Raw genomic sequence first — 21794 nt, 5'->3', positions numbered from 1 at the left:
AGACATTTGGCTTCCCAAAAACGTTCAAAAACCAGAACACTTACTTCCGGGTTTGCGGCGTTTAGGAGCCAATTTGTTCAACAACTAAGCGGTTCAAGAACCAATGTGCCACTGTAATACGAACTTGGTTGATTGGTGGTCATACTTTGTAAATTACAGTGGTACCTCGGTTTAAGTACACAATTGGTTCCGGAAGTCTGTACTTCATAGATGCCAAGTTTTCCCTTTTCTCGCGAGGAAGCCTATTCAGCATAAGGGAATTTCCCTTTAAAAAAGGGAGAGCTTGGCAGCTATGCTGTACTTAACCTGAAGTGAACTTTCCCATTGAAAGTAATGGAAAGTGGATTAATCCGTTCCAGACAGGTCCACGGAGTACTCAACCTGAAGTGTACTTAACCCGAAGTATGAGTGTAATTGGTTCTGGAAGTCCGTACTTAACCTGAAGCGTACTTAACCTGAAGCGAACTTTCTCATTGAAAGTAATGGAAAGTGGATTAATCCGTTCCAGATGGGTCCGTGGAGTACTTAAACTGAAAGTACTCAAACCGAAGCATACTTAACATAGCTGCCAAGTACCCCGTATTTCCCGGGAAACCCCCATCTTTCCTTACCGTTTCCCAGCGGTCTCCCATTTCAGCTCCTCTCCCGTTAATCTCCCTTATTTTGGCTCCTGTCGGCGGCCATTTTTCTGGTGCCGCTTTGCCCATCTATGGGCACCAGAAAATGGCCGGCACTGCTGCCAGAAGTCGCGTCTACACATGTCCGGAAGTGCGTAGACACAACTTCTGGTGTCGCTTTGCCCGTCGATGGGCACCGAAAATGGCTGGCGCCGGCACCGGAAGTTGTGTCTATGCACTTCCGGGCATGCGTAGACGTGACTTCCGGTGCCGGCTATTTTCGGTGCCCATAGATGGGCAAAGCGGCACCGGAAGTCACGTCTATGCACTTCCGGACATGCGTAGACGCAACTTCCAGCGCTAGCGCCGGCCATTTTTGGTGCCCATCGATGGGCAAAGCGACACCGGAAGTTACGTCTACGCACTTCTGGACATCCGTAGACGCGACTTCTGGCGATGGCGTGCGGCTGCCAATCCCAGATTTCTCTGCGAGAGACTTGGCAGGTATGGTACTTAAACCGAGGTATGACTGTATTGTAACACAAAGCTGAGAAATATTAGGCTTTAAATATGTTCATTTATGTACATAAGATTTGTGGAACTCTCTAAAATAAAAATAAATACAATACAAGAAGAGATCAGCTCTTAAGTGCATTGCACTATTTTATTTTTTTTTAAAAAGGTTTGCTCAGCTTCTAGCTGTTTAAAGTTGTTTAATATGTCAAGTTAAAAACAAACAAACAAACCTTGGACTGAGAGGGTGAGGCAAATGAAACTGTTTTTAAAAATGCTTTAAAACCACTCTTTTGAGCGAAATCTAAGCAGACCACCTTTCTCGTTCATTTATTTTTTACACTTATAAACCTCCTTTTCCTCCAAGGAGCTCAAGGTTGCAGCTTTCAGGCTACAAGTGACAAAGGCTACATAGGGGAAGAAGATCCGTGTAGGTAACTAAACAAGATTCACTGAAGCTCCAGGGTTTCTGTTTTGTTTTGTTTTGTTTGTAAATGTAGCCATTAGGACAAATCTTGATTCAGGGAGAAGTTCTACTTGGTGCAAGCTCAGTTGTCATAATCGGCTCTTGAAGAGTCTCCTAAGGTCTTGCCTCCCTGGGAACCACTGCCTCCACCTGTGTTGTAGTATCGCTGACCTTCTGTCTCCAACATCTCAGGAATAGCCACAGCTCCACTCGCTGCCTCCAAAAGAGCCGCCTTTGTATCCACAGGAAGGTCTCCCTGCATGATCACTCTGATCTGAGGCCCATCTACAGACTCTCCATCGGTAGTGTAGTGATAAATTCAGAAGAGACCTTGTTACAGAGAAAGGCAGAATCAGGCAGAGAGAGACGGGAAGGTGCAGTTCCTATGTTTTGAGTTCCTATGCCCAGCCTGACTGACACCCCCACAATTCTGCTCTTTCCCCAAACAGGATGACTGGGACGTGGAAGAGTTTGTCTCGAAAACATGCATGGGGACATTCCTCCATCATCCGGCCTTCAGGCTGCTACTGGCCAGCTTCATCATCCTCAATGCCATCACTATTGCTGTGCGAACAGAGCCAACGTTAGAAGAGGTGAGCTTTGACACACCAATCCAGGGCAGGGCCAAAGGACCACCAAGTGTTAAATGGGCACAGCACACCATTGACTCAGCCTTATTCCCTCTCTGGTATCCCTTCTCCTCTCTAGTTCAGTGGTAGGGGACCTGTTGCCCTCCAGATACTGCTGGACTACAACTCCCGTCATCCCTCACCATGGGCTAAGCTGGTTGCGACTGATGGGAGTGGGAATCAAATAACCTCTGCAGGGCCACAGGTTCCTGAACCCTCCTCTGTTGATTGGGTACCAGTTGACTGTAGGAGTTGCATCCAACTATGTCTTCCTCAGAGTAGAACCATTGCAATTAACAGAGCCCCCTATTGGCACTCTACGTTTAAAGCAGTTTCATGCCACTTTAAACATGTACAGTCATACCTCGGTTTAAGTACGCCTCGGTTTGAGTATTTTCAATTTAAGTACTCCGCGGACCCATCTGGAACGGATTAATCCACTTTCCCTTACTTTCAATGGAAAAGTTCGCTTCAGGTTAAGTACGCTTCAGGTTAAGTACAGACTTCCAGAACCAATTGTGTACTTAAACCGAGGTACCACTGTATGGCTTCCCCCAAAGCATCCTGGGAAAAGTAGATTGTCCTGGGTGCTTCTGAGAGTTGTCAGGAGGTGCCTATTCCCCTCCTAGAGCTACAATTCCCAGAGATCTTTCACAGTCACACCCTCTTCCCAGGGAACTGAGATGCCAAGGGCCTGATAGAGAGGTCTGGAGGGCCACAAATCCTGGGCCTGAGGTTCACCATCCCTGAGCTAAACCTTCTGTTTCCATGTTGTATCTGAGGCTTTAGGGCACAGGTGGGGAACCCTGTTCAATTTGGAGGTCATGTTCCCATATGGGCAACCTTCCAGGGAGCACACAGCAGTGGTAGGTGGGGTCAGAATCAAAAGTGGGTGGAGCAACAAATGCAAATCTTCTACACAAGGTCACATCCCCTCCATCTAGACCAGGGGTCAGCAACCTTTTTCAGCTGTGGGCTGGTACACTGTCCCTCAGACCATGTGGTGGGCTGGATTATTTGGGGCTGGTGGTGGTGAACAAATTCATATGCCTCACAAATAACCCAGAGATGCATTTTAAATAAAAGCACACATTCTACTCATGTAGAAACACCAGGCAGGCCCCACAAATAACCCAGAGATGCATTTTAAATAAAAGGACACATTCTACTCATGTAAAAACACGCTGATTCCCAGACTGCAAGGCCCTTTTTCACCTGGCCTAGGGGCCCAGACTCACTCTGCAGCCAATCAGAAGCTATGCCTTGGTTTTCGAATTGTTCTGGAAGTCAAACGGACTCCTGGAACAGATTAAATTAAAAAACCAAGGTACGACTGTAACTGTAAACTGTTTGTTGTTGTTGTTGTTGTTGTTGTTGTTGGTTTTAATTGATTTGTTTGTTGCTTGTATAGGATATCTTGTTTTTTAATGTTTGATGTTTTGTTGTGTTTTACATGTGGCAAGCCACCCAGAGCCAAATGGGCACGATTAAATTTATTATTATTATTATTATTATTATTATTATTATTATTATTATTATTAATCTAGGGAGACTGCCAACTTTGTTCTTTCCTTCCTCTACTGTAGAGATACTTTGGGTTCTTCTCAGCCATAGATATGATTGTCATGTCTCTCCTTGTCTGTGAAGTTCTCCTCAACTGGTACTATGGCTTCTCCTTGTACTGGAAGGTGAGACCAGGGGACCTGCCTCAGTGCATAGATCAGCTTTGTCTGCGGGAGCTTAGTTACTCTCAAGAGAAAATAGGGTGTGGTGGCTGTGGGAAAAGGCAAATTCCATGCTAGGGATCCTTAGGAAAGGAAAACAAAATGGCTGACACCATAATGCCATTATACAGATCTATGGTGCAACCACGTTTGGAGTACTGTTCTGGTCGCCTCATCTGAAAAAGGATATTGTTAGTTTGGGAAAAAGTTTCAGGAAAGGGCAACCAAAATAATCAAACAAAGAATGGTCTCAACGTTTAGAACTTTTTAGTTTAGATAAAAAGGCAAGTAGGAGGTGATATGAACCCTGGTCTCCCAGGTCTTAGTCCAACACTCTAACCACTATGCCACACTATGGCTTTACACCATGGTAAGGCGTGCAGAAAAATGTGTACTGTATATTAGAGAAAAATGCATTAAAAATGCATTATAATAGAGGAAATTGCAAAACTACATATAAGATGTGTGTATTAAGAGAAATTTGCACTAAAATGCTGGCAAACTTCACACTGACTTAAAAAATAATAATCACAGACTGATGCAGAAATGTGGAGAGCTGAACTTAAGATGGGGGAAACGACAATTTGAGATAAATTGACATATTATTGCATTCCTATGCCCAACATCACCCTGAGGTTCTTCGAGGAAGACTGGTGTCACAGGAGTGTGCCGGTCAGTAATAACACAGTTCAAAGATAGAATAAATTCTTTATTAACAGATTTGATTGAGTGTCAGGCCTAATGAGCAGAGCAGCTCATTCCCGGTAGTCTTCCTCCATGAAAATCAGTTGCCAGGACTTTTTCCAAGCAATCAGAGACAGCAGCTACATATGCAGCCAACCTCTCCTCCAGCCTTTTCACGCCCCTTCCAGTTCTGGGAGATATGAGGGGAGGGGTTTTCGCCTTTGTAGGAGAGGGAGACACCCCTGATTCTTTGCCAGCCTGACTCATCTCTGCCTCTTGGCCTCCCACATCCTGTTCTCCTGCTTCAACTTCTGCCTCTGTTTCTTGACTGCTCTCTGCCACAGACTCTCCCAGCTCACTAAGCCCTGTCACCTCTCCAGCTTCCAACATCTCTTCTTCCCAATCTTCTCCCTCTTCTCCTTTTGACCACTCATTGTTGTCCTGCCGCCACTCCCCGGGGTTTGAACCTTCCTCTGCATCCAACCAGTCCATGACAGATGGGATAGAAATGTGGGGATTAAAATAAATACATTCCTTTGAGATCTTCCATATGGCAATTCATTTTTCCCTGTTTCTTAACTCAGGATGGCTGGAACATCATAAATTTTTTAATTATGCTACTTCTGCTCTTTGGCATGATCTTTACCATACTGAATGACAGAACAATTGTCCACATGCTCAGGTAGGAATGGAGGGCTGTCTTTGTTCCCAAAGTTCTTAGGAAGTGTTGTTGTTGTTGTTGTTGTTGTTGTTGTTGTTGTTGTTGTTGTTGTTGTTGTTGTTGTTGTTCTCCCAAAGGAGCCCAGAGCAACAAAACAGGGGGGACAGCAAAACAATATTATTAGAAATAAAAATAAACATCTAAACATGTTTAATATCAGTCATACATCCTTGTATCTTGAGATGTAAGAAGGAATCATCATTGTCTCTTCTGCCCTGTTGTCATTGCATACAGCTCCGTTTCTTTTCTGCTGCAGTTCATATTGCACTAAAAATGACATTATGCATTTTGCTGCCCACTGTGCTGAGCTTCTGTAACTTACATTGTCATTATATTATTCTGCCTCAGACATTTTCAGTGCCAGATAAATGCAGCAGAAATGGCAGGGAGGGCAACGTAATCCATGATGCATTGCTTTGCGGATTGAAAGCCACGGCAGCAAAGGCCAAAATTTGGTGAAATGCATTCACCAAATTGAGTTCTGTTCTGGACAATGGGATGAATAAGTGAACACCAGCAGTTTCTGCTCCTGTTTCCGTTTTGGGCAGAGTTCTTCCACATGCCTACTCATGTTCCATGATTTCAAGGTTACAGGGAATAGTTTTTTGCTCAGCCGTCAAGCGCCTGGGTGAACAGAAGAGTTTTTCAATTTCTACTGAATGTTAATCATGAGGGAGACGGATGCGCCTTACAGGGAGGGCATTCCACAAATGGGCAACTGCCACTGAGAAAATGTGGGCTGCATCCTCCATTCATCCTCTCTCATGAGGTCTGCACTCTGCACATGGTAGAGAGAGGATCCAAGTTGGTCAGATGATTTGGCCCAACAATTTAGCTCTTCATCTAGGGGTTGCCCATAGTGAGAAGGGGATGCTGGACTCAATGGGTCATTGGCCTGATCCAGCAGGCTCTGTTTCTGTTCTTACATCACTTCTGAACAGTCTCAGCCCAGTATAGCTGAAGGAGTGTCTCCACCCCCCTCAATCAGCTTGGACCCTGAGGTCCAGCTCCGAGGGCCTTCTGGCAGTTCCCTCGCTGTGAGAAGTGAGGTTACAGGGAAACAGGCAGAGGGGCCTTCTTGGTGGTGGCGCCCGCCCTGTGGAACACCCTCCCATCAGATGTCACAGAAATAAACAACTATCTGACTTTTAGAAGACATCTGAAGGCAGCCCTGTTTAGGGAAGTTTTTAATATTTGATGTTTTATTGTGTTTTTACTATTCTGTTGGGAGCCGCCCAGAGTGACTGAGGAAAGCCAGCCAGATGGGTGGGGTATAAATACTAAATTGCTAAGCTCCTCCTGGTGGCTGCTAATTCTTCTTCTTCTTCTTCTTCTTCTTCTTCTTCTTCTTCTTCTTCTTCTTCTTCTTCTTCTTCTTCTTCTTCTTCTTCTTCTTCTTCTTCTTTTCTTCTTCCTCCTCCTCCTCTTCCTCTTCCTCTTCCTCTTCCTCTCCTTCTTCTGTCCTGCATGCAATCTGTGTGCTCTGCCCATGAGCTTTAAATGCAAGCACATTATTATTATTCCTCTGCTTTCCAGAGTCATGAGACTGATGCATGTTTGCACCATGGTGTCTGGTCTGGCACGGATGATCCAGGTGATCCTGCAGTCCATTCCTGACATGGCTAACATCATGATCCTGCTTTTTGTCATCATGCTGGTGAGATGCTGTCAAATTCCTCTTAAGTCAGATTGCGGTGCATGGGAGTGAACTGAGATCCCTTCCGTCTCCTACATCTTCCTGCACCCACTCAGTGCTCCTTTATTCTGTTCTTTCACCTCTGTCTTTTCTTTTCCACCTTGGCAACCCAGGCATATGTATGATGTAGGAATGGGGGATAAAACCAGTTCTGTTCGCTTTGAAGTTGACCCAAACCAATTCACACTTTGCAAAACAAAATTCACACTTTGCAAACTGGAACAAGGGCAATTTTGAAAGTTGCATTTTTTCTGGGATTTTCAGTGCAGCTCACCAGCAGAGGAATGTGTACAAAAAATGCTAGTGCTAGGGTAAAGTATGCCTAAAAATGCATATGATAGTGCAAATAAAACCCGGAGACCTCCTTTATTTTTACATCACCATTGCTTTGTCCTTTTGCAGGTCTTCTCTGTGTTTGGCGTTACCCTCTTTGGAAGTCTGGTCCCAGCACATTTTGGGAATATGGGGACTGCTTTGTACTCCCTGTTCATCTGCATAACGCAGGATGGGTGGATTAACATATATGATGACTTTGAGTGAGTAGCTTGCACACCATGCTCAGCCACAATGAACAAGGGTCACTGGTTCTTCATTCCAAACAAGAGGAAGCAGTGAACCTAGATGCCTGCAACTGCCCCAGCTGCAGTGAAACATGCACCTCCCATTTTGGTTTCTACAGCCACAGCAGGTGCTGTAAACCTCCGACAGTTTGACTCTACTTCTGATGGTGCACACTTCTGCTGTCTCTCGAGACAGACGGATGCCAACAACTGGTTCTTCATTCCATACGAGAGGAAGGGCATCATGCCAATAAATGATGTTCTGAGTTGCAGCCATGTTAGGCTCAGCAATGTCTGTGCTGACTGGTGGCGGCTCTTTGGGGATCCAGGCAGGGGACATTTACAGCTTTACCTGGTGATGTCAGGAATTGAACCTGAGACCTTCTGTGTTCAAAGCAAGTGCCCTTCCTCAAGCCTACCGTCCCCTATGGTCCAGTAAAATCAGAAGAAATCCTAGAAGAAGCCAGCAGGTGGCACCCAGACTAGGTTAGTCCAACCAGGACTGGCCCTGTCATTAGATAGAGTGGGGCAGTGGCCTCACATGGCAAATAATAGTGATCATGGATTGTGAGATTTCTGCCAAAGAAGCCAGGTTTTTGCCCCCATCATAGGAGTCAATTCCTAGGGGCCAAGGGGTCTTATAATAAAATATTATAATACACTATATTATAATATTATATAATATATAATATATAAATACAGTTGTACCTTGGTTCTCGAACGGAATCCGTTCCGGAAGTCCATTTGACTTCCAAAAACATTCGACAACCAAGCCCCGTCAGACATTCAGGTTCCAAAGAACGTTTGCAAACCAGAACACTCACTTCTGGGTTTGCGGCGTTCGGGAGCCAAAACGTTCAAGTTGCAAGGCGTTTGGGATCCAAGGCATGACTGTATATTATATTTGAGGTGGTCCCCTCAAATATTTTATTGTATTCTAATATTAGAATACAATAAAATATGTGAGGGGACCACCCTCCCCCAAGTTGATGAGCATTGCTGTTCGAATGGTGTGTGTGCACTGTGTCATGTGATCAGTTATGTGGGGCGGGGCATACCTGCCTCCCCCCATATTTTATTCAAGTTGGTACCCCTGACCTCCATTGACGGTGGCTAGTTGCAAAAGAGGGACAGGGCTTCTGCACATTTAATAACAAGCTATATCTGCTGAAATTCTCTCTTCTAAACAACTTAAAGTTACGGGAGCCCTGTCTTCTTTTCTTCACCAGGCCATTCTAAATGTTTCCCAGATGGCTGGCAGTGAAAACATTCTCCTCCTGTGTGGCTTTGATGTTCATTAAGAGATGACTGAAGGCCTTAACTCTGGTTCTTTTGATTTTAAAGTTTTTAAAACTTTTAAAGATTTTGCTTTTGTTATTTGATGGCCATTTGGATTGATTTTGTTCTTTTATGAAAATTGCTTCTTTCTTTTTTGAGGGACTTTTTTAGTGTTGGAAAAAGCAGTATAAAATTGATTTGATAAATAGTAGAGGGCTGGTCCCAGGCTCATCCACACTGACCTTTTGCCCCATGCTTTCTGAACACAAGTCTGTGCTTTCCTGGTCCATGCTGAAGTGCTCTTCTCTTCTTTTGCCCCACTGCTTTCCCCAGGAAAAACTGCTCTTTAATGCTGAATCAGAACAAACAGCAGTTGGGGTTCCCCATGGATTGCCGAGAATGTTAAAGAGCTGGTCTTTACTGGGAAGTAGGGGAGGTGGGTGAAGCGCTTGGACGCAGATAGGAAAAGTACAGATCTGCGCCTAGGAATCGCAGGGGGAAATTAGTCTGGATGAGCCCTCAGACTGACATCATAGCCCTAGATCAGGAATGTGGATCCTGGTGCCCCCCAGATGCTACTGGACGCCAAATCTTATCAGCCCCAGCCAGCATGGCCAGTAGTCATGGGATGATAGTCTAACAATATCTGGAGGGCTTGCAAGGTCCCTATCCCTGGCCTAAAGAGAAAAGGATATGGGAGCCATGGCTCCATCCTCAGAGTAGTGGCAAAGGGTTCCCAGCCACCCGCTTTGGTGACCGCATTCCTTCTTTCCTTTACAGAAAAGAAGGTCTTGCCTTGGAGATAGGCGGGGCTCTCTATTTCTTCATCTTCATCACGTTTGGGGCCTTCATCTTTGCAAATCTGCTTGTGGCCGTCGTGACGACGAACCTAGAACGGTCTGTAAGTGAATACAAAGAGAAGAGGCAATCAGAAGCTAATATCCCTCTTGTGCTGACCGACCCTGCAATGGATGTGAGTATTAATTCAAGGGCTGGAGAGGGAAGCCAGGTGGGAACTTGGCACAGAAATATGCCATTTAGGAGCCTAAAAAGAAAAAAAGGCCTCATGAAAATTCACCAGCATTTTACTAATACAGTATACACATTTTGGCATGGAATTTTGTTTAATATAGATTTTTTGTATGCTTTTTTTTTGCCTGTATACACATTTTGCTTTTTTTGCAATATTCAAATGTTTTTTGCAATATGCAATTTTGTTTAACATAGGCTTTTTTGTCTGCCTACTATAGACTTCTTTTGTATGCAATTTTGCCCAATATACACAGTTTTGCCTAGCCACTTTCCCCAATGTAAAACATGTTATTTTCACTAATATATGCATTTGTAGGCACACTTTCCCCTCGAAGATGCATTTTTGTACACATTACTTGACTGGAAAAGTACATTGCAAAATTCAGAGAAGTGTGAGTTTTGAAGAGTTGGCTATGTTTTGGTTTGCATATTATTTTGGAAAGTGCAAACTACTTAGTTTCAAGTTTCACAGGAACTGAATTTCAGCCCTATCCCTACTCTCAGCTTTTTTCAGTTTGCCCTTCAACATCAATACAACAGAGACAGTTACATTGTCTGAACGATGTAAAAAAATATTTGCAATCAGTCCTGTGGAATTCTTTGATGAGGAAGATTTTCCACTGAGCTATATGGTTGTTCCCTCCTCAGGGTTCCAAGTTTCTGGTGTGTGATTCTCATGGTGTAGAGGTTAAAGTGTCAGATTAGGACCTTGGAGATCAGGGTTCACAGCCTCACTTAGCCATGAAACTCCCTGACAGACCTTGGGCCATCCAGTGCCTCTTAGTCTGACTCTGTCTAATAGGGTTGTTGTGAAGATAAAAATGGGGAAACAGAGAACCACGTATGCCACTTTGAGCTCCTTGGAGGAAAGGTGGAATATTGAATGGAGTTTTTTTTAAAAAAAAATTATTTCAATCCAGAGAGACACCAGGAAAAAAACCCTTGGTGGATTGGGGTGGCCCCTGTCATTTTATGACACTGGAACAAATACAGGGACCTAACTATATTCCTCCTTGAGCAGGAAGGCAGTGATGATGATCTTGAACCAGATGAGCAAGCACCTCTGCATGTAAGAGAGGTCATGCATGCTACACCCATGGTGCACCACCAGAATTTGCTTAGCCTTGGAAACTTGGGCAACCTGACTGAAGGCACCTGCGAAGAACTCTGCGTTGTCCTGGAAGCAATCCACGAGAACCTGAAGGCATACCGGGTGATCCGGGATGAGATTGACCAGTAAGTCCAGCCCCCCTTCTTGCTTGTTCTCCTGAAGGTTGAGAAGCACCTCACATGTCACTTCCTAACTTGACCCCACCCCAAAAACCAGAGTAAGGCAACCTGGTGGCCTCCAGGTGTTTGTTGGACTCCAACTCCTAACAAACCCAGCAAGCAGGGTCAGTGGTCCAGGATTATTGGAGTTGCAGTTCCGCAGCATCTGGAAGAGACCCCATTGACCCTTCCTCTTGAGCTATGGCCCATCCCAGGGAAATCTGTCACCCTGTTACTTTTTTCTTGTTCTTTAAAGCAGCTAAAGTGGGTGGAGCAAACTGGACCAGGAGTGTAGCAGAGGGAGGGAGGCTTTTAAAGTCCTCCCTAACTGCTTCCATGGCCTCCCCCCCCCCCTCCCGGAAGATGCTATTAGTCACACATATCTCATGTGTCAAAGACCAAGGTGCCCCTCTGTGATGCATGAAGAAAGTCTCCAGCATTCTTTCTTCTGTGGTTGATCTCCACAGAATAGTCGATGAAGTGAGGTCCATCAAATTCAATGTAGATCAGGAGCAAGAGGTTGTTCTGCGAAACATCCGTGGATCTACCCTCTCGGAGACTATGCTTAATACGGATCCCATGCAAGCAAGGAGTCGCGATGTTCTCAGTACAATGATAAGCCTGGAGAAGGTATGGTTGCTTTTTCACGCCTTTGAAGGCAATGCGGGGAGCAGGTCATTCCATATCAATCAACATTACTTCTGTCACAAGTCATTCTCCTCGTCAGGAGCAGCCAAGGTCTTGCCTGCCATTTGTCATTGGGCTCCAACTCCCATCAGGCCCTGTCAGGGCCAGCCCACCCATAAGGCAAGGTGAGGTGACTGCCTCAGGTGTCAGGATCCATAGGAGCAGCAGATCTCAGTGTAGATACTCATGGCCCGCCCCCCATTCCTAATGTAGATCTTCACTTACCCCTTCTTCCCTGGCGGAGGGAGGAGAACATTTTGTGGTTCACCTCAGGTGCCAAAATGTCTTGGGCCAGCCCTGGGCTCTGCGGTGGGTCTCAGGAGACTGATTAAAAAAAAAAAAGAGCTTGCAAGCCTGAAGTCCTAGAGGAGTAGAAAGGAACAGGTTGTATGTCCTACACTGTTGGAAAGGGGCTGGGAAACACTTTTGTCTGGTGAGCCATTATGCCAACAGGCCCATCTCCTGGCATCACACGGCACAGGTAGGTTCAAGCCTATCAGAAAGCAGTAGGGCTTAAATGCGCTCTGAACAGAAACAACGTGGAAGGCAAGAGCTATCAGGAGCTATCAGGAGTGCATGGCTTAGAACACATTCCCAATTGTCGCTTTGCACCGAGGCTTGTGTTTGGGGCTGTTTAAATTTGGCGCCCTGTTGTTTTGGCCAGCCTAATTTCAGGCCTAATTTTGCCCACGGGCTGAAGGTCCCCCTCCCCTGCGGTAGAAATCCTGTCCTCAAACCCAGTGGGCTTCAGACAGCCTGCCCGACCACATGCCACACTCTTTGAACCTATTCACACTATGCATCTAGAGCAGTAACATACTGCTTTAAAGAGCCATTGTTGTTGTTTAGTCGTGTCCGACTCTTCGTGGCCCCATGGACCAGAGCACGCCAGGCACTGCCTCCCGCATGGAGCCATGGCTTCCCCCAAATAATGCTGGGAGCTGTAGATTGTCACGGATACGGAGAGCTGCTCAGAGACACTTATTCCTCTCATGGAATTACAACCCCCTGAGCAATTTAACAACTAGTCCCTCTTCCCAGGGAACCCTGGGAATTGTAGCTCTGTGGGGGTTCATTGGGGGAAGCCATGGATTTTTAAAGTGGTATGAAGCCAACTGCATGAGACTCTGAATCTCAGGGCCATGGGTTCGAGCCTCACGTTGGGCAAAAAAGATTCCTGCATTTCAGGGGGTTGGACTAATTTTTATTTTGGGGAACCAAAGACCCCCCAGGAGCTGGCTCCTATGCACAGACCTCTCATTTGCTCCTGCTCTGGCTCACCAAACACCTCCATCTCTTTTACACACAGGTACATGTGCTCAGTCCCCAGTCTAGACATGGCCACTCTGTACCTCTGTGGCCCAAGTCAGCAACACACACACACACACACACACACACACACACACACACACACACACACACACACTTCTCTCTTAAGATTGCCCTCATTCTTTGCCTTCTTTCTCTGACAGCTGGGCCCAGACGTGGACTTCCAAAAGGGAGGTGTGAAATCAGCCGCCATGAGAGTACGGCGGCAGTCTGTGGTTCCGGTAGGTAGATCAGCAGCTTGTGGTCCTTCTTACATACCACAGAACAAACAGGTCCAAGGGAAACTGCTGCACACAGTGCAAAGTTAGACTATGGAACACCCAACCCCTCCTCACAAGAGGCTGTGACACAGCCACCAGATTACATGGCATTAAAAGAGGATTTGATAGTTCCAGGCTATCAATGGAGACGAACTTTGATGGCTATGCTCTGCTTCCTCTGTCGGAGTCAGTAATATTCTGAATGCCAGTCACTGGACACCACAGCGGGGGAGAGGGCACTTGAGCTCAGGTCCTGCATGCAGGTTTTACACAGGAATCGAGGGCTGGGCAGTTTCCAGCATCATGATATATCACAAGCTAACCATTGTGATATACTGATATAACATGATGTCAAGGTCTGGAGGGAGGGAGAGAGGAGGAAGAGCAATCTCCCAGTTGGGCTGTCTGCCCCAGCATTCCCAGCAATTGCCTCTTGCATGAATGCTCTGTTTTGAAGCTCTGCCTGGCAATATATTGTCATTCTGAAACAGTCATCACAATCTGAACTTCAAATCAGTTTCAGACGATTTATTGATATACCACCCACTCTGGTCGGTCACTGTGAGGACAGGATCCTGAGTTAGATGGCCCATTGGCCTGATCCAGCAGGCTCATCTTAATTTCCCTTTTCATGTTATGTTCTAAGTGGTTTACATACAAATTCGTAAACCGAGGTGTTCATAAACCGAGGTTCCACTGTACTGTGAAATCACAACATTATTATTATTATTATTATTATTTATATATATACCACTTAATTATCGAAACCTCTAAGCTCCATAAATAAAATACGCATTACAATACTGATATAATCAGATGTGTTGCTCTGTCCCAGTTCCTGCCAACCTAGCAGTTTGAAAGCATAACAGTGTAAGTAGATAAATAGGTACCACTGCGGTGGGAAGGTAAATGGCGTTTCCGTGTGCTCTGGCTTCTGTCACAGTCCTCCGTGCTCCAGTAGTGATTTATTCATGCTGCCCACATGACCTGAAAAAGCTGTCTGTGGATAAAGGGCCGACTCCCTTGGCCTGAAAAGCGAGATGAGCGCCACATCCCATAGTCAAATTCGACTGGACTTAACTGTCCAGGGGTCCTTTCCCTTTCCCTTTCCTTCACCTTTTATAATCAGATATTAAGAACAAGTTGACCTTTCCCTCCCCCAGATATAAATAAAATCTGTAGATTAAAAAATATGCATTATAGGATAAGATTACCTAGTTCATGCGGCAGTTACTTCAAGACTGGATCACTGCAATGTGGGGCTTCCACTTGATCCAGAAGCTGGAGTTAGTGCTTTTTGGTTCTTGCTAACAACATTCCTTTTTTGACAAGCCTGCCCAGATGCTTAGAAAGCTTAAGCAATTTTAATCTGCTTTAGTATTTTAACTTTTGTATGTTTTGAAGGAAAGTTGTAAATTTTTCTCGATTTTTACTGTTTTGCTTTTTGTAAAACACTTTGAGGGGTTTGGGTTGTTTGTTCGTTTTTTACAACTGAGTGGTGTACACATTTTATGAAATAAATAAATAATAAAACAGCAGATGGAAAATGTATGCAGATGTATCTTCTTTTTCAAAAAGCATTTCTTCTTTTCTGGCAAGGCACAAACAGTGACCCTGAAAGAGGAGAGCACCAAGCTGGGATTAATTGGTCATCTCCAGATACCAGTTAAAACCCTCCCCCCACCTTCACCCACAAATAAGCTAGTCAGGGTGCATAAAGCTTAAGTAATATTCCATTGGCTGCACTCTTTTCCTACTCATATTTTGTATTTTTCTTGTTGTTCCAACCCAGCCAACAACTCAAACCCGGGCAACAGCTCCAACCCAGGCAACAGCTCCAACCCAGGCAACAGCTCCAACCCGGGCAACAGCTCCAACCCAGGCAACAGCTCCAACCCGGGTAACAGCTCCAACCCAGGCAACAACTCCAACCCAGGCAACAACTCCAACCCAGGCAACAAGACATTCAAGGCTTGAAGCTCATCGGTTGAGTTTGGTAAGACTGCAGAAACCTATACTGTGGATGCTATAACATTCATTATTCATATCAACATACAGCTTTTCCATGTGTTCCTGTGAGTGACAGAGAGGGTTTTTAAGCAGCTGAGGGCCCCTCTAGACTGGAGTGAGGGTGTTTGTGGATGTCTTCTGCAACATGTAATTGCTGCAATAATAACGCATTAGCAGTGCATTTATACGGCATCACCGGCGCATCATTCCACTTTATCTTAAATGCTTCTCTGATGATACTCCTTTATTGCCACCTGGAGGGGCACTGTGGTTATGATAAGTGATCACACATTGCAAGATCTCCCACAATGGGAGAGCAGCTGCCCCTCCTTTGCCATGGGTTCTGACAAGATTCACAAGTGGTGCAGAGTGATCAGAATGGTGGCAGAAGCTGGAGGTTGCACCCTAGTCCCCCCCTTGGAGGTTATGCTCACATGGAGCTTTGAGGACCGAAGAGGGCTTGCACTCCAACATGCTCTGTAGGAAAAGAGAGTAAGACAGCCCCTGTTTAAAAGACAGCCTCCAATGACCTCAGAGCACAGGAACCAGACCAAGGCATGCAAATGTCAAGAAACGGATAAATGAAATAGAACAGAAAACCTCAGCTCCTTCAACGACATCCCTGGCCTTGGGTCTTACTTCCCACATACAGTAACCCTCTCAGAGGGTGTTCGCAGTCTGCGTGTCTGGAAAATGTGCCCAGCCTCATACCCCAATGTCCACATGTCTACACAATGTCTAAAGGGGAGCACGTTCAGCTATAAATGCATAGGCTCCTCTTTTAGTCATTCATTCATTCATTCATTCATTCATTCATTCATTCATTCATTCCATATCCCACCTTTCTCCTAGTGCAGCATCCAAGGTGGCTCACAGCATAAATCAAAGCAGATAACTAAAAACAAACAATGAGAAATATATATATATATATATATATATATATATATATATATATATATCTGTGTGTGTGTGTGTGTGTGTGTGTGTAGAGGGGGAGGAACCCTAGTAAAAACTGAACAGAAAAACCTTCCTCCTCCAAACATAAAATTAAGAACATCCTCCAAACATAAAATTAAGAACACCCTCCATCTGCACAAGACACTGCCACAACAGCCAGTTGGTGGTCAAAGACCTTCCAGTGAAAGGAAAGCAGAGAGGGCCTAGTTTACCATGGAAGGGAGCTCCACAATCTGGGAGCCACCACCCAGAAGGCCCTTGCATTGTTGCCAAATTTTCCTGTGAAGGTGGCGGGGCTGAGAGGAAAGCCTCCCTGCAAAGTCTCAAAACCCAGGTGGGCTCCCATAGGGAGATATAGTCCTTCAGGTAGCTTTGACCCAAGCCATGTAGGGCTTTGTAGGTCATCCCCAGCACTTTTCAGATGGGGATGTGTGGGGGTGGAGCCAACTGGTGTGCTCCAGGCTTTCCCTCCACACACTCCTTGATTGTAATGGGGTGGGGGTGGGGTGGCTTTAAAAGGTGGTTGTGGCAAAGCCAACAAGTTTTCTTTGACAACACACTTTCCCTTATGCCTTGTGCTTCTCTTCTTTGCTCCACCACACCGCAGCCGTCGGAAGCTCCATTGAAATCTATGGTCCATCAGTTGAGTTTGGTAAGGCTGTAGAAATTTATCAGTTCGACGATGTGCAGTTGACACCTTTCGGTGCATGCCTGTGAATGGCACAGCGGGATATTAAGCGCTTCGGCTTAGGAGGGGACAAAGTCAAGCTCGGCGCCATCAAGTGGTGGCATTTTGGTCAGCTTGAGATCCAGTGGATCCAAGGCCACCGTAGTCGCTCCCTATTCCTGGAGTGCCCAGCTATGGGGCAAAGTCTCCCAGCAGTACTTCACACACACCCATTGTCCTGGTAGTACTTCCACCCAGTACTTCTGCTCTCTTTCAGCAGGCAGAACCAGGAACTCCACACCGGTGGGAAAACACCAACACCAGTCCATGGGGCCGTGAAGGCTAGTGGAGCTCTTCCGGACTGGGTGAAGGGAAACCTCTACCTCTGGCCTGCCACCAGTCCATCTTGAGCAAACCTTGCCCAAGAGGTGCAGACTAGGAGTCTTTCCTCAGCTTTCAGATGCAACTCCCCCAGTTTACAGTTTACAGATGATGAAGGTCTGGGGAAAGTGGAGGCTGCTCCATTAGGGAAAGAGGGGCACTGCCCCACCAAGCTGCTTGCCTTCTTACTTACAGGCAGTCAGAGGGTAGCTCTGCCTGTGATTGGCTCCACTGACCACTGGTTTCCCCGCCTTCTGCCCTACCAGTCCCAATGGGCAGCAGCCAGTGCTGACTGGGAAACGGAGCAATAAACGGGCAGGTTGGGGAGAGCAGAATTGTGTCATGCAGACAATACTGAGCAAGATGCAGAGGGTCTGATTCTGCATACAGCAGCATCCTATGTCCCCATGTTTTTGGATATTCACGACATGTTAGATTGTCATATCAGAGAGTTGTCACATATGAATGTCAACATCTAACTTTATAATCCCCCATGCATGTACCGTCATATCAGAGATGGTGTGCTAAGACAAGGGTGTGAAATGTTTTGCAAAACCTTTTATTGGATTCTTTTTTTTTTTACCACATTTTTATATTATGCATTTACATTTTGCTTGTGGTTTTCCTATTGTAATTTAATGGTGTTGTTATATCAAACGGCATATAACTTAAAGCCATAATAATAAAAGAGGTGTGTGTGTGTTTATGTCTTCAAAAGGCGGCTGCTCCACACGAGAAGCCAAAATGAGCTTCCTTTGCCTGCACGCTTTTCCTTATTTAGATTTTGCATTTTTTTTCTCTTCTTCTTTTTCTCCATACCCACAGCCGGGACCATCTGTAGCAAAAACTGCAAGTACTCTGATGAATTTGGTAAGACTGTCGAAACATATATTGCAGAAGATACCACTTTCATTGTTTACCCCCTTAACAGCCTTTTAGTGCATGCGGATGAGTTGATGCAGAGGAGTTTAAAACTGTTTGGCTTTGTGGATTAAACACAGGGCGCAATGTCCTGCTTGAAATGTTCTTTGTCACCTCAGACTGCAGATGAGGAAGTGAGGCAGGGAATCACAATTTTGTATACTGCCCTAGGTAAAATAATTAAAAGCCTTCAGCAGAAAACAAAGGCTTGTCGCATTTCCATCCCCTCACATTAATTTCAAATTCTCACCCTTTAGATAACATGGCGTCGGGTGTGGGAAAGCTTTGGCGCTCTAGACATTGCTGAACTACCACTCCCAGAATCTCTAGCTGTCGCCCATGCTTGCTTGGGCTGGTGGGAGTTGGAGTTCAGCAGCATCTAGGGGGCTAAAGCTTCCTGACACCTTAATGTGGATTGTGAACCCCTTGCACCTCCTTTAGTTCCCTCTCTGCCATGTGGCACATTCTCCTCCAACAACTGCTGCCCTCCACTTTCATTCTGGGGGTGTGGCAGGGGTGGGACCAGTGAGGTGAGGTGCTGGATCCTAAGCCTGTTCCGCTCAGGCACATGATCTAGCGCAGCCTGGCCTAGACCACTATTTTAAAGGCTTAGTTTCCCCCTTTGCTAGGATTTAGGGAACAGGGTTTGGATCTGGTGTAACGTTACACTGGATTAAGTTTCGCCAGCTTGGCTTATGCCAGCTTCTTGCGTGTAGGATTGCTCCCTTAGTCGGTGTGAATTCTGTTCTATGCCACAGGCACTGGGATGAGGGGGTAGAATGGACTGTCTCGCTTCAGACACAGGCAGGCAGCCACATATCCCACAATGTAGCAAACAAGAAAAACAACAACAACACCCTGCAAGTGGAAAACTGCTTTATTGGGAGCAGCTTGGCTGCATTTTCTCCCTGCTATGCTTGTTCTTTACAGTGGTACCTCGGTTTATGAACACAATTGGTTCTGGAAGTCTGTTCATAAACTGAAGCGTTCATAAACTGAAGCGAACTTTCCCATTGAAAGTAATGGAAAATGAATTAATCCGTTCCAGATGGGTCCACAGCATTCATAAACCGAAAATTCATAAACCGAGGTGTTCATAAACCGAGGTTCCACTGTACTTTTCCACTGTACTTGCATGGAGACACAATGCTCCCCATGTCTTGCTTTGTTTTCAAAGGCATACTGAGAGATGGGGAAGCAACCAGGTGCTACTGGACTGAAAATTCCATACCACCCTTAACCACTGGGCACACCAGCAGGGGCTGATGGGAGTGGAAGTCCAACAAGAATCAGTATGGCATAATAGTGGTTCGGGTGTTGGCCTGGGACAGGTGTGGGGAACCTTGGCCCTACAGATGTTGCTGAACTACAATTCCCTTTAGCATGTCTCAGACTATTGTAAAATCAAATAATAATAATAATAATAATAATAATAATAATAATATATTATTATTATTATTTATACCCTGCCCATCTGGCTGGGTTTCCCCAGCCACTCTGGGTGGCTTCCAACCGCATATTAAAAACAGTACAGCATCAAACATTAAAAACTTCCCTAAACAGGGCCGCCTTCAGTTGTCTTCTAAAAGTAAAATAGTTGCTTATTGCCTTGACATCTGCTGGGAGGGTGTTCCACAGGGCGGGTGCCACTACCGAGAAGGCCCTCTGTCTGGTTCCCTGTAACCTCACTTCTCTCAATGAGGGAACCGCCAGAAGGCCCTCGGTGCTGAATGATCTCAGTGTCCTGGCTGAATGATGGGGGTGGAGACGCTCCTTCAGGTATACAGGACCGAGGCCGTTTAGGGCTTTAAAGGTCAGTACCAACACTTTGAATTGTGCTCGGAAACGTACTGGGAGCCAGTGTAGATCTCTCAGGACCGGTGTTATGTGGTCCCGGTGGCCACTCCCAGTCACTAGTCTAGGTGCCGCATTCTGGATTAATTGCAGTTTCCAGGTCACCTTCAAAGGTAGCCCCACGTAGAGTGCATTGCAGTAGTCCAAGTGGGAGATAACCAGAGCATGCACCACTCTGGCGAGACAGTCTGCGGGCAGGTAGGGACTCAGCCTGCGTACCAGATGGAGCTGGTAGATAACCGCCCTGGACACAGAATTAACCAGAATTAACCAGAATCAAACAAGTATTAGATGGGAAACAGTTGCTTTAAGAGATCTTTCAAAACATGTGTTTCCCCTAGCTCCAGGAACACAATGGAGGCTGGTTCCTTTGGGTCAATGGAGCACTGCCCCAACTTCAATATGCCCCCTTCTGCCTGCCTTCTTATTTACAATCAGCCCAGGGTGGGGTGGCAGCACTGCTTGTTAGCTTCTTCCTCAGCCTAAGTGTCACCCTTGAAGAAATCAGCATGGAGGGGGGGGGAGGCGGGGGGACTAGAATCAGTTGGCTCTGCCTGTCTTGGCTCTGGCCCTACCTACCACCCTGTCAGTTCCAAAGGGCACCAGCCAATACTGCAACAATATGAGTTGTAGTGCAAGGGATGGTCTCTGCATGAAAAGAGTATTTGGAAGCCTCTGATCTTTGACAGCCCTGCATCTTTGATGGCCGCAGGAACGGTAGATTTTATTGGGTGTAGGGGGTAAGAAAGTGCAGAGAGGGGTGCAAATGCAATCAGATGTATTTAACAGAATCCAGGGAGCCTCTGGAGCTTCAACCCCATTCCAGCCCAACCCTCAGTGCTGCACATTAGGAGCCAGGAAGAACCATAGTTGGAAGGGACCCCAAGGGTCATCCAAGCCCCTGCGATGCAAAGATTTTTTATTGCTACCTGTACACATTCTTACTGGTGTTTTGCATTTTCTTCCTTGTTTGTCCATCCCCTAGCCACCAAGGTCTGAGGACAGCACCCGCAAGCCGCCACCAGACTCTGAGGAAAGCAGCAGCAAGCCGCAGGATAGCTTGGTAAGAATGTAAAGCCAAATGCTGCAAGATGAAATAGCATTGGTCAGCAAGCCCCTACGCAGCCTTTCACAGTGGATGCACATCTCTATTGTCAAATTTAGCAAAGGAGAAAGATAGGAGATAGACTATTTTTTTAAAAAAAAAGTACAGGGAAAAGTATAACAACAACACCCACTGTCAGCTCGCATTGAGAATGCAGTAGCGACCAGTACTTCCAGCTAAAGTTGGACATAAAAATTGTTATAAGCCCTCCAGGTGTCCAGAGAGGAAGCCATGTGAAATTGGTGTTTACAAAAATATATTCAAATGTAGCAAGGGCAGTGAGGTCCTCAGACCATTGCCTAATGGATGGTGGGCATTTAGCCTTCCAGGCTCAAAATTTAAGTCTCCTGGCAACCACAAGACCTCACGACATTCACTTTTGCTGTCTTGCTGTTTATCCTCACACAACAGGAATATAGTTAAAAAGAACGTGG

General features: G+C 45.8%; 1 protein-coding gene across 1 annotated transcript in view; it reads left to right on the top strand.

Moving 5' to 3' along the window:
* Positions 1–1073: 1073 nt before the first annotated feature.
* The window catches only part of CATSPER4 (cation channel sperm associated 4), a 30305-nt gene continuing 9584 nt past the window's right edge, over positions 1074–21794 (top strand). The window contains exons 1-15 of the mRNA XM_088671321.1: positions 1074–1121; positions 2046–2189; positions 3812–3913; positions 5218–5315; positions 6891–7011; positions 7453–7586; positions 9669–9861; positions 10942–11156; positions 11657–11819; positions 13349–13430; positions 14603–14607; positions 15420–15461; positions 17040–17084; positions 18306–18350; positions 21241–21318. Coding sequence (XP_088527447.1) covers positions 1074–1121; positions 2046–2189; positions 3812–3913; positions 5218–5315; positions 6891–7011; positions 7453–7586; positions 9669–9861; positions 10942–11156; positions 11657–11819; positions 13349–13430; positions 14603–14607; positions 15420–15461; positions 17040–17084; positions 18306–18350; positions 21241–21318 — 1515 coding nt within the window. The remainder of the gene's footprint in view (positions 1122–2045; positions 2190–3811; positions 3914–5217; positions 5316–6890; positions 7012–7452; positions 7587–9668; positions 9862–10941; positions 11157–11656; positions 11820–13348; positions 13431–14602; positions 14608–15419; positions 15462–17039; positions 17085–18305; positions 18351–21240; positions 21319–21794) is intronic.

This window comes from Zootoca vivipara, chromosome 6 (assembly GCF_965207765.1).
Source record: "Zootoca vivipara chromosome 6, rZooViv2.hap1.1, whole genome shotgun sequence".
Classification (NCBI taxonomy): Eukaryota; Metazoa; Chordata; class Lepidosauria; order Squamata; family Lacertidae; genus Zootoca; species Zootoca vivipara.
Note: the sequence above shows the minus strand (reverse complement) of the source record. Positions and strands in the feature narration are given on the sequence as shown.